This window comes from Lathyrus oleraceus, chromosome 5 (genome assembly GCF_024323335.1).
Source record: "Lathyrus oleraceus cultivar Zhongwan6 chromosome 5, CAAS_Psat_ZW6_1.0, whole genome shotgun sequence".
Taxonomy (NCBI): Eukaryota; Viridiplantae; Streptophyta; class Magnoliopsida; order Fabales; family Fabaceae; genus Lathyrus; species Lathyrus oleraceus.
The window spans coordinates 337,350,273-337,364,126 of NC_066583.1; the positions used below are offsets into that span (position 1 = coordinate 337,350,273).

General features: G+C 39.9%; 1 protein-coding gene across 1 annotated transcript; it reads right to left on the bottom strand.

Moving 5' to 3' along the window:
• Positions 1-9,934: 9,934 nt before the first annotated feature.
• LOC127080532 (uncharacterized) lies at positions 9,935-11,497 on the bottom strand. Its single transcript, XM_051020850.1, has 2 exons — positions 10,876-11,497; positions 9,935-10,746 (listed from the first exon to the last, which is right to left on the bottom strand). The coding sequence occupies exons 1-2, from the start codon at positions 11,495-11,497 to the stop codon at positions 9,935-9,937; spliced, it is 1,434 nt and encodes a 477-aa protein (XP_050876807.1).
• Positions 11,498-13,854: the final 2,357 nt, after the last annotated feature.

A 13,854-nucleotide genomic window follows, 5' to 3' on the forward strand; every position in this document is an offset into this window, starting at 1 on the left:
TCACTACAATAATGCTGATGCTGAGGGATCCAAGTGTGTCAAGTTTGAGAACGGGTTGCGTCCCGAGATCAAACAAGGCATTGGTTACCAGGAGATTCGTAGGTTTCCTACATTGGTTAACAAGTGCAGGATATTTGATGAAGATAGCAAGGCTAGGACTGCTCATTACAAGAGTCTTAGTGAGAAGAAGAATAAGGATCGTGGTAGTCCTTATGCATCTCCGAATGGTAAAGGTAAACAGAAAGTAGTAGATGAGAAGAAGCCAAGTGGGGGAGGATCTCCCATAGCTGGTAAATGTTTCAAGTGTGGCGAGCCAGGCCACCGTGCTGATAGCTGTACCAAGAAAGTGCTGAGATGTTTCCGATGCGGTCAGGCTGGTCATAGAGTTACTGAATGTAAGGATGCTGGTCCGACATGTTTTAATTGTGGCGAGAAAGGCCATATCAGTTCGCAGTGCTCGAAACCGAAGAAGGCGGCTACTGCAGCTCATACTACTGGTAGGGTGTTTGCTCTGAGTGGGGCTGAAGCTCCTAAGGAAGATAATCTGATTAAAGGTACTTGCTTGATTAATAATGTTGAATTGCTTGCTATTGTTGACACTGGTGCTACTCATTCGTTTATTTCGTATGAGTGTGCGACTAGGATTGGTGTGATTATGTCGTCCTTAGACGGAAGTATGGTGATAGATACTCCTGCTAATGGTTCTGTGAAGACTTCTGTTGTCTGTCGAGGTTGTCATTTGACGATCTTTGAGGGAGAGTTCGTGGTGGAGTTGGTGTGCTTACCCTTGCACCAAATTGATATTATTCTGGGAATGAATTGGCTAGAATTCTATGGCGTGTTTATCGACTGCTATAGGAAGACGGTACGGTTTTCTGAAGTTGGTGAGAATGATGAGGCAAGATTTCTATCTGCTAGGCAGGTGGGGGATTTTGTGAAAGATGAAGCTCAGATATTCGCTTTATTTGCGTCTCTGCAAGCGGATAAGAAAGTGGTGAGTGTAGATTTGCCTGTCGTTTGTGAATTTCAAGATGTGTTCCCGGAGGATGTAAGTGATTTACCTCCAGAACGTGAAGTCGAATTTACCATTGACTTAGTACCAGGTACGAGTCCGGTGTCGATGTCTCCTTATAGAATGTCGGCAACTGAATTAGTTGAATTGAAGAAGCAACTTGAAGAATTGCTTGAGAAGAAGTTTGTGCGTCCAAGTGTTTCTCCTTGGGGTGCACCAGTATTGTTAGTGAAGAAGAAAGAAGGTACGATGAGGTTGTGTGTCGATTATCGGCAGTTAAATAAGGTGACTATCAAGAATCGGTATCCATTGCCGAGGATTGATGATTTGATGGACCAGTTGGTTGGAGCTCATGTTTTCAGTAAGATTGATTTGCGGTCGGGTTATCATCAGATCCGAGTGAAGTCAGATGATATTGCGAAGACTGCTTTCCGTACGAGGTATGGTCATTATGAATACACTGTGATGCCGTTCGGTGTGTCTAATGCTCCAGGTGTGTTTATGGAATATATGAATCGTATATTTCATCCGTACCTTGATAATTTTGTTGTGGTGTTCATAGATGACATATTGATATATTCTAAGACGGGAGAAGAGCATACAGGACATCTGAGAATTGTTTTGCAGGTGTTAAGGGAAAAGAAATTATATGCAAAGTTATCTAAATGTGAGTTCTGGTTGAAGGAAGTGAGTTTCCTTGGCCATGTGATTTCGAGTGGTGGAATTTCTGTTGATCCTGCTAAAGTGGATGCTGTATTACAGTGGGAGACTCCGAAGTCTGCTACTGAGATACGCAGTTTTCTGGGGTTAGCTGGTTATTATCGCAGATTTATTGAGGGCTTCTCTAAGTTGGCATTGCCGTTGACGCAGTTGACTAAGAAGGGTCAAGTGTATGTGTGGGATGCAGCTTGTGAAGCCAGTTTTGTTGAGTTGAAGAGGCGGTTGACCAGTGCTCCAGTGTTGATCTTGCCTAATCCTGGTGAGTCCTTCGTTGTTTATTGTGATGCTTCGTTGATGGGTCTTGGTGGTGTTTTGATGCAGAATGGTAAAGTTGTAGCTTATGCTTCTAGACAGTTGAGAGTTCATGAGAAGAATTATCCTACGCATGATCTAGAACTTGCAGCTGTTGTATTTGTGTTGAAAATGTGGAGGCATTATCTGTATGGTTCCAGATTCGAAGTGTTCAGTGATCACAAGAGTCTGAAGTATCTGTTTGATCAGAAAGAGTTAAATATGAGACAGAGAAGGTGGTTAGAATTACTGAAGGATTTTGACTTCGAATTGAGTTATCATCCCGGTAAGGCTAATGTAGTTGCAGATGCGTTGAGTAGGAAGTCTCTACATATGTCTATGATGATGGTTCGGGAACTTGAGTTAATTGAACAGTTCCGTGATATGAGTTTGGGTTGTGAAGTTTCCGCTGATAGTGTAAAGTTGGGTATGCTGAAGTTGACTAGTGGAATTCTGGAAGATATTCGGAATGGTCAACAAGTTGATGTCGCTCTAGTTGATCATATTACTATGGTTAACCAGGGTAATGGTGGTAATTTTGAGATTGATGAGAATGGCATCCTACGATTTAAAAGTAGAGTTTGTGTTCCTGAGGTGTCTGAATTGAGAAAGAGTATTCTTGAAGAGGGCCATAGGAGTGGGTTGAGTATCCACCCAGGTGCAACTAAAATGTATCAAGATTTGAAGAAGTTGTTTTGGTGGGCTGGTATGAAAAGAGATGTTGCTAAGTTTGTGTATGCCTGTTTGACTTGTCAGAAGTCAAAGATTGAACATCAGAAACCGGCAGGTATGATGCAACCTTTGAAGATTCCTGAATGGAAGTGGGATAGCATTTCCATGGATTTTGTGACGGGATTGCCGAGGACGGTGAAAGGTAATGATTCTATTTGGGTGATTGTGGATCGATTGACTAAGTCGGCGCATTTCTTGCCGATGAGGATTAATCACTCTTTAGAGAAGTTGGCGGAGTTGTATATTGAAGAGATAGTGAGGCTGCACGGTATTCCATCCAGTATTGTGTCTGATAGAGATCCCAGATTTACTTCTAGATTTTGGGAAAGTTTGCAGAAAGCGTTGGGGACTAAGTTGAGGTTGAGTTCAGCTTATCATCCTCAGACTGATGGTCAGACTGAAAGAACTATCCAATCCTTAGAGGATTTATTGAGGGCTTGTGTGTTGGAGCAGGGTGGTTCTTGGGATAGTTATTTGCCGTTGGTGGAGTTTACTTATAATAATAGTTTTCATGCTAGTATCGGTATGGCTCCATATGAAGCATTGTATGGTAGGAGGTGTAGAACTCCATTGTGTTGGTATGAATCAGGTGAGAGTGTTATACTCGGACCTGAGATTGTGCAGCAGACGACTGAAAAGGTTAAGATGATTCAGGAGAAAATGAAGATTTCTCAGAGTCGTCAGAAGAGTTATCATGATAAGAGGAGAAAGGCACTTGAGTTCCAAGAGGGAGATCATGTGTTCTTGAGAGTTACTCCGACGACAGGTGTGGGTAGAGCTTTAAAGTCTAAAAAGCTTACTCCGAGGTTTGTGGGTCCGTATCAGATTTTGAAGAGAGTTGGGGAAGTGGCGTATCGAATAGCTTTACCGCCGTCGCTTTCTAATCTGCATGATGTGTTTCATGTATCTCAGTTGAGAAAATATATTGTGGATCCTTCGCATGTTGTTCAGTTAGATGATATCCAGGTGAGGGATAATTTGACCGTTGAGGTGTTGCCAATTCGGATAGATGACCGAGAAGAGAAGACCCTGAGAGGTAAGAAGATCGCTCTAGTGAAAGTTGTTTGGGGAGGTCCAGCTGGTGAGAGCTTGACTTGGGAGCGTGAAGATCAGATGAAGGAGTCGTATCCGGCTCTATTTGCTTGAGGTATGTTTTCGAGGACGAAAACTCTTTTAGTGGGGGAGAGTTGTAACACCCCGATTATCGTTAGAATAATTTAAATATTATTTAATATGATTATTTGAAGGTAAAAAGGAATTATTAAATAATATTGGGAATTATTATTGTTATTATTATTATAAGTGTTATTTATTTTAATAATAATTAAATAATAAAATAAGTGGAATATGAAGAGTGGAAGGGTAAAAGTGGAAAGTGGATAAAAGATTCCAAAGGAGAACTCAGAGTTGGTTTTTTCACGTATTGTGTCTCAGAGTCAGAGGAAAAAGGGAAAGGCTGAAGAGAAAGAGAAGGAAGAGGAAAAGGCCAAAGATTGCTCAGAGCTTCCTTCAATCCAAAGAGGTAAGGGGTCTGAACCTTATTAAACAATAATATGCTGAAAATGGTGAAATATTGGATAAACGAAATTGGGATTTTTATCGAAGGAATTCGTAGAGATTTTATGTAATGATGTTAGGATTTGTAAAATCGAATAGGGGAATGATTCGTGTTAGATGATATGAGTGATTTTGTGTGAAATTGGGACTGTGAACGGTTGAATTGGACAGGTTCGTAGCAGAGAAAACCCATAGCAGATCTGGAAGACTGGATTCTGGTCATACGCGTATGGCACTAGGCAATACGCGTATGGGATGGCTTAGAAAAAGGGGTTTTGGCGCTGGTACGCGCCATACGCGTGTGATACGCGTATTCCTGGAGTGGTACGCGTATGGCGTATGCCATACGCGTATGAGTGAAAGAGATGGAATTTTGAACGTGAAATGGTCTCTGGTGGTACGCGTATGGGGAAGTGATACGCGTAGCATACGCGTACGGGAATGGCCAATACGCGTATGGATTTGGCCAAGCGTGGGCAATACGCGTATGAGCATGGGCAATACGCGTATGGGCAGACTTGTGGTCTTTCCTAGCTGTTGTGGTGCAGTTTCGGTTGTTTAGGCTGAGCGAGGTAACTTAGCTGATGCATAGTATACGAGGGATCAATTCCCGTTGCTTGAGTGGTATAGATATTAGTAGAGTGCGATAATACTATGTTTGATTATGTGGCATGATGTGATATGCTCTTATGATAGAATGTGTTAATGATGATGATAACATGACTATATGATGCTGTTGTTGCTATGTTGATTATGATGAATGCTTGGTGTGCATGCATTCATGAAAGGCCGATGCCTAGTGATGAACGGACTGAGTTCCAATGATGTTGTTGACTCCGGGCTTGTTGAGAGGCTTGGTTCCTTGCGGGGAACTCGGATTCTATGGTGATGAATCTGGGAGTGGTGATCCTGTAGTTGGTCACAAAATGGGTATACCGAGTCGTGTTGAGTCATGCATGGGTGCGTGCATTGCATTTGATGTGTTGTGTTGTTGATGTTCATGAGTTTATGGATTATGATGATTATGATGAATTGTGTTGGCATGTGTGAATTATATTTATGTTTATATTTCTGTCGTTATATTATTGTTTAATAATGTAATTCTCACCCCTTCTGCATGTGTTTATGTTCATCTATGATGAGCAATGTGCAGATAAAGTGGAGTAGCTATTGTTGAGGTTCGAAGAATAAGTGTAGAGTTATTCTACAGAGTCGAGTCAAATGCTCTGGTCATGTGACACCGGGGATTATGGGATTCGATAGCTAAATTATTATTATTATTTACGTTGTTTATGATGACTAATTGTTGAGATAATATTGAAACATTTTTATAATAATTATGTTGTTGTCCGCTGCGAAGTTTTAACTAAAATAAATATTATGATTTATGTTGTGATGCGATAGGTGTTATGTTTTAAGAAATGTAAACTCTTCTACATGTTGTACTCTGATAATCTATTTAAATATGTCGTTTGGGGTAGAAGGGTGTTACAATTGGATTATAAGTCTTCCATGCTTATTTTAAGGTTAACCCCTCACTAGTATGTTGAAGCCTTCCTCACATGGTGGATTGTTGGTTTAGGTTGAGTTTTCTCCCTTTGATAACAAAAGACCTTAAGGATTTTGATTAAAATCAATTCACCAATCTTTGAGATTTTTACCCCGAACTACGAGGTTTTGATCCTCCTTTGTGATGGTACGTAGGCAATGGGTTCATCCATTCAAACAACAAAATATGTAAAAATAATCTATTCTCTTCTCATCTGCCCAATCTTTTGTACAAATATTTTCAAAAATACCAACCTACAACACATATTTACAAAAGGGTTCCCTTAGCGTACTAAGGATGTTTTGGGTGCGTAACACCTTCCCATTTCATAACCAACCCCCTTACCTAGATCTCTGATATTTTTATTAGTTTTTGATTTGAAAAACTTCTTACTTGGCTTTTGTTCGCTTTTTAGCCTTTCCTTTGGACAAATAAAAGTGAGGTGGCGACTCGAATTGTATCTTGACTTTTGGTTTAGTCAATAAACCTAAAAGTAACGAAAACCCCGCTACAGATAACAATGGTGCTATCGTACAAGCTAAGGAACCTAGATCTCACCAACGATCCAAACACATACTTAGGTGTTATCACCTCATTCGAGACATAATAGATAAAGGAGATGTGAAAACATGCAGAGTACCTACACTTGACATATTTTGATTGGCTCTAGTGCTAGTGGGAGATTGTGGGTGTAAGCCCTAGAGGCCAATACTTTTGGTACTTGTATCGAATTATTTATTAATAATAAAAGGCTTTTTCTTTATTATGTTTGTTTAATAAAGTCCATAGAATAGCTAGTCCGTTTAATGTATCAAGTGTGACTTAATCATGAGATCCCATTAAACATAAGGACACTATTCTTAAAGTATCCGTAGTCGAGATTTGTTGTGAAGTGAGATAATGTTAAAGCATTAAGACTATTATGTATATAGACTGATGATCACATATTATGGATCATGGATAAGGAGTTATCAAGTCTTAAACATAGGTATGAATATTAAGAGTAATATTTATACTGGATTGACCCGCTATGAGAATATTATATAGAATGTTATGCAAAGTGTCATAAGTTATTTTCATGGTGATTATGGTGTATACCACCCTTCGACCTGAAACTACTATGGACCCTAGATGTAGAGTCGAGTGCCTTATTGTTGATCAAACATTGTTTGTAACTGGATGACCATAAAGATAATTGATGGGTACTCCACGAAGCATGTTGAGGGACATGAGTGACCTAGATGGAGTTTTCCCATCCTGTGTAATAGGATAAATGTCTACGGGCCTAATATTGAATTGGACAAGGATGACACAGTCTATGCCTTGTGTTCAATATAGACATAAGGGCAAAAAGGGTAATTGTACACATAAGTATTATCACAAAAGGATTTGTCAGATCACATGACATTTTTGTGTCTTGGGTAGTAGTGATGTGTTGCTAGATACTGCTCACTGTTTATTATGTTAAATACGTGATTTAATATAACTGCTAATGTCGCGAAGACCTACTGGCTCACACACAAAAGGACAGAATAATGAGAGATAGAGTAAATGAGGAACACCGTAAGGTATGGTACACTTAAGTGAATTGTAGAACATCGTAAGGTACGGTGTACTTAAGTAGAATATGAAATATGGTAAGGTACCACACACTTAAGTGATTTTGGCATATCATAAAATATGAGCCACATACACCTAAGTGGGCTTTTTAGCTTGCAGCCCACACAAGTGGTTATATAAATAGAACCCTTGTGCAGAAGCATTTGTGTAGTTGTAATTTCGTGTCTCTCTCTCTCTCACACTCAAAGCCTTCATCCGTAGCAGCTAACACTGAGATTGAAGGAATCTGTTCGTGTGGACTGAGTAGAGGCGTTGCCACCATTCAATGTTCGTGATCGCTCCGTAGATCTGCATCAAAGGTTTCAATTGCCACAAGAGGTAACGATTCTATCATTGTTCATGCCCATTCGTAAGGATCACTAAAGGAGAAAATTTTAAATTCCGCTGTGTTTTGGATTGCTATTCTCCTTCACTTTTCGGCCAGACTCATCGTGTTGGCCTAATACACACCCTATTGATTTGTCGAGGACAGTGAGATACATGATCAAGGGTCTATATTCTATTGGAGCCGTAAGAACTAGAGGTTCTTGCAAGTACTCTTTTATCTTTTCAAATGCCCTTTGACATTATCGTTTCATACTACTTCCTGATCCTTTCTCAATAATTTGAACATTGGTTTACATGTAGCTGTCAAGTTGGAGATAAGCCTAGCAATGTAGTTCAACCATCCTAAGAAACCATGCACTTCTTTTTTAGTTCTTGGCTCAGGCATCTCTTGAATCACTTTTATCTTCGTAGGATAAATCTCAATTCCTCTTTCACTGATCAAAAAGCCAATTAATTTACTAGACCTTACTCCAAAAGTGCACTTGTTGGGATTTAGACTTAGCCTGAACTTCCTTGATCTTTCAAACAATTTCCATAAGTTAATTAAATGTTCTTTCTCTGCATGGGATTTCGCAATCATATAATCCACGTAACACTCAATCTCTTTATGGATCATGTCATGGAATAGGGTTACCATTGCACGCTGGTAGGTTACCCTTGCATTTTTCAAACCAAAAGGCATAACCTTGTAACAAAAGGTTCCCCAAGGTGTAATAAACATAGTCTTATCCATGTCTTATGGATCCATTTTAATCTGGTTATAATCGGAGAAACCATACATGTAGGAAAAAATTAAGAACTACACAGTGTTGTCGACAAATACGTCAATGTGAGGGAGCGGAAAATCGTCCTTAGGACTTGCTCTGTTCAAATCAAGGCAATCAACACACATTCGTACCTTACCATCTTTCTTAGGCACCGGGACGGTGTTCGCTACCCATGGGGGATACGAAGTAACTGCTAGAAAACCTGCTCAAATTGCTTTTGCACTTCATCTTTGATCTTTTTAGACATATCAGGACGCATCCTTCGAAGCTTCTGCTAAACGGGTGAACATTCTTCTTTCAAAGGTAGCCTATGCACCACAATATCTGCGTCTACCCCATGCATGTCTTGATAGGACCAAGCAAATATGTTGATAAATTCTCGCAGCATGTCGACAACCTTATCTTCACACTTTCTTCCAGCGAAGACCCTACTCTGACCTCTTTCACGTCGTCCACAGTTCCAAGATTCACAACCTCGATGTCTTCTTGGTGCGGTTGGATGGCCTTTTCCTCCTACCTCAATAATCTTATCAACTCTTCAGGGAGTTCACAATCTCCGTCACCTTCTTCTTTGGCTTGGTAGATCGGATTGTCAAAGTCATAATAAGCGATATCAGAATCGTTATCAATGGGGTCCAAGGTGGACATGGATCTGCATTATGATGTTTTTATGCTTTTTAGGAAGTGTGTGGTGAAAATAAAATATTGCCATTTTTCTTTAAAAGGAAAGATAAAAGTAAAAGTAGAAAGACAAAGATCAAAAGACTTGAATGTGAAAACGTTCTTTATTTTATGATAAAAATTGCAAATGAAACAAAGTGGCCCTACATGATTCACCATGCCTTGGGAAGAGCGCAGGAATTATTGCATGATAAAATAAAACAAAAGAAAATTACTCCTAATTGAGTGTGACTTGGATGACATCCTTTGTAGTCCAATTACGAAGTTCTTCACCTGGATTACTTGGGCGAATCCAATTGTTGATGTCATAATCACTATCATCATCATCACCGACAACATTGGCCTGATCATTATTGATAAATCCAGCACTTGTAAATTTCACCGGAGTGAGAAGTTTTGGAGCCTGGGGAGCTTTAGGAGCTACGTCTTGCTAGGAATTACTGAAATTAAGGCTGAATTTGTCAAATTTCAAAGGAAGATCTAACACACGACCCTAACCTTCCAGGTGACCAATCTCTACCACTACTCTGGCATCCTTCAATGAAGACATGGAAACTGTAGGCCTCTTATCCTCAGAACAAGGGGTCTTGATCATATGAATTGCCTCAAACGCCTGAAACGGATTTTCATGTACCTCTCTCTCAACCTCCATATATCGGAAGAATGTCAGATGACTCATCATGTACTCTTCCTCGTGCACACAGTAACAATCTTACTATCACTTGGAAATTTCATTTTCTGATGCAATGTAGATGTTACAGTGCCTGCCCCATGAATCCACGGGCGTCCAAGCAAACAACAATATGCAGGCTGTATGTCCATGACGAAGAATGTTGCACCAAATACTTGAGGTCCAATTTTAACAAGTAAGTCTACCTCACCAAAATCAGCTCTTCGAGACCCATCAAAAGCCCTAACTATCAAGTCGCTAGGGTGTAATTTGACTCCTACATAATCAATCTTCATTAGGGTAGATTTAGGTAGCACATTCAAGGATGATCCGATGTCCACCAACACACGGGATAATGTAGTTCCTTTGCATTCCATAGAAATGTGCAAGGCTTTGTTATGATTGCGTCCTTCTAGAGGGAGATCAAAGTCTGTAAAATCCAGACCGCTATCAGCTGAAATACTGGCCATAACCCCCTCTAACTGGTTGACAATGATGTTTTGTGGAACAAAAGAAGAACTCAATAATTTCATCAAGGCATTTCTATGAGCTTCGGAACATAATAACAAGGACAAGATTGAAATTTTAGACGGCGTCTGGCTTAGATGATATATTACTTTGTAATCACTTTTTCTAATTAATCTCAATAACTCTTCAACTTCTTGTGACAAGCAAGTTCCAGGTACTATATTTGGAGTATTAACTTGTATGGATCCTGAATTATCACCCACCACTTGTTTACCCTTGGCTTTCACCAAGGCATCATCATTATCTTGGACGTTTTGTGGAGAATATACGCTACCACTTCTGGTAATTCTTCCTGTACCGGAAAAGTTATCAACATTCAAACTTGTGTCTTCACTTGGTTTATCTTTGGAAATCTTCCCTTCTTGCTTTACTCCATGGTAATAAAAATCTTACCCATAATGCCAAGGTACAACATTCTCACTGGCGTAAGGGATAGGATCAGGCAATGTGATTGTCAAGGGAGTAGGCCTAGGAGGCGCTGGAATATTTACAAGAGTATATGGAATGGAAATTACTACCACACATGTCTCTTCAACTTTCTCGTCTTTCACGATCCTGTCACACTGTAGAATACCTTCACTGATCAAATTCTGAATCCCAATCTTCAAACTAGCACATCCCTCGGGCTGATTCTGGAACTCACAACAATCTGGGGAACACCGAGGAAAAATACCATTTTGGATCAGGTAAATCTGAACATACGACAAAGGAGTAGACAACAGGTTCACATCCATGATCAAATTCAGACTCTCACCCTCTTCCATAACATTAATAATGGGTCCGACATGAGCTGACATCGGATTTTGAATAACATTAGGTCCATTCCCTGGGGTGAACTGAATGGCCTTGGAATCCAATAATTCTTTCACTTTGTATTTAAGGGCCCAATAGTTCTCCATATCGTGGCCTATACCGCTGGAATGAAATTTGCAGCGAGCGTTAGGATTATAACCTGCAGGGAGCCTCTCAGGAGGAGGTGGCATGCTCCTCAAATTATCCAATTTTAACTGCAATAAATGTTGAAGCACTTGAGAATAAGTCATCGGGAGTAGATCAAATACTTTCTCGATTCTGGGCTATCTTGGGTGATTATAATTGCGACGAGGGCGGCTTGTTGTTGTTGCTGTTGTTGGTACTATGGTTGCTGTTGCTGTTGAGGAGTTACGATGATAGAAATGGCCACAACATTCACTTGTTGTTGTTGATGTGGATGGTGATGGTGATGTTGATAGTGTTGTTGATGTTTCGGTTGGTATTGTTGTCTACCTCTTCCCCTCTGAGTATAAGTAGCGCTCGTTTCACCCTCCTTCTTCTTTAGGTAGCCACTGAATGGTTTCTTACTAACTCCACTTGCAGAACTACCAGTATTGGCTGATTGTATTTTATCCATTTTGAGACTAGCTTCAATTCTCTCTCCTTCCATTACCAACTCGAAAAGACCAGTAGAAGTACTACCCACCATTCTGTCATAGTAAGGACCTTGTAAGGTACCCATGAACATGTCGACCAATTCTCTCTCCATCAATGGAGGTTGAACTCTGGAAGCTAGTTCACGCCATTTCTGAGCGTATTCCTTGAATGATTCATTTGGTCCCTGAGTCAGACTTTGTAATTGGGTCTGATTTGGTGCCCTGTCAATACTGTATTGGTAGTGCTTTACAAATGCTTCCATCAAGTCCCTCCAGTTTCTGATGTATGTTCTCTCTAGATGCATATACCATTCCAAAGATGCCCTAGCTATGATATCCTGGAAAAAATGCATTAACAACCTCTCATCTTCAGAATATGTAGACATCTTGCGTTAATAAGTTCTGACATGTGTCTTTGGACATTTTGTACCAGTATACTTATCGAAGATAGGAACCTTCAACTTAGGTGGAACCCTTACTCCTAGAACCAATCCTAGGTTAGTAATGTCCATCCCTAAGACACCTTGTCCCTCTACGACTTTCAATTTTTCTTCCGACAGATGATACTTTTAATCATCAGCACGGGCACTTATGTTAATGTTATGCATCGAATATATATCTTCATTATGATCTATCTCCAACGCTTGCAATTGAGGGTCTCCCCTTACATTGGGATTCCCCTGCACATCCCTAACAATGAGATGTGGTCCTCCATGATTGTACAATAGTGGTGGAGGTGGTGGAAAATTTCCATGCAGACCATGGTTACGAGCATGATAACCATTACCATGTTAATCATTAGAATTCGTCCCTGCAAAATTCAAAGAAACATTGTGACAAGGTTGCCCTATAGAAACATCTTCGAACATCAACTCAGGTCGTCCATTCTCCACACGGGGTCTCTCTGTAAGAGCCCTTAATTCTTCTTGATTATGAGTCACATTGGTAATGGCCTCCACAAACTATGCCATCCTAGCATCCATCTGGTTCCTCATTTCATCAATATTAGCCTGAATTTGATCCATCTGACGTCTTTGGTTGCTTCTTGTAGCGTAACGGTGAATGAATGGATTTTCAATCTCTGTTATGAATGCAGTATGAATGCATGAATGAATGCAATGCATACACTTATATGTTTGTGTATTTCCAGGGTTCTGAAATTTTGATTCAAGTTATATAAGCGAAAGGTAATAGAAGATAGATAATGAACATCGGATAGACCAAACATCTAATTCATTAACAAATTAGAGTAACATAAATAGTTCTTACAAGATAAATAAGCAGGTAATCAAAAAAAAAGTGCAAATCAAAAGACCCCATCGACAATCCTGATGGTGGCCACTATATGGAAAACAAAAAGATAATCTTAATCTTTCCAATCCATATAGGTCAGTGGTCCTCCACTCTTGAGATACTTCAGGCTCCATGGTTTGGACTCTTCAAACAACTTCTTTATTTCTTCCTGATTGCGTTTCTGGAGAAGGCTTCAGATACCCACATCTTTTCGAAAAATCATACCATCCAAGTACCAAAATTTATCAATCAACTTCTCACATTCGTTGCATTCTGGGAGTTGAATCTGTAAGGGAGCATCATCTCTTTCTTTGAACTAAGCTTTTAGGCTTGCAATCTCCTCCACAACTTTCTCCAAATGAATGTGGCTTCCTTTGAGCTAAATTTCTACTCCTAGACTCTGGGTATTTTCCTCTTCGAATTGAACATTCTTATCCTAAAGCTACTTCTCTAATCTTTTAATCTTGTCCTTGTACGTCTTCTCCATCTTGGCTTTGGAGACTTTAAGTGATTCATGTTCTCGATGCTTTTGCTTGATTTCTTTTTCAACTTCTTCAAGAGCTCTCCTTTGTTCTTCAATAACTGTAGAAGTATCCCCTCTAATTCTATCGGCTTTAGGCTTCTTTCCAATCCTTCCATCCACAGCAAGTCCATATTCACCGAGAAAATCATCTCTCTCTCTCTCTCTCTCTCTCTCT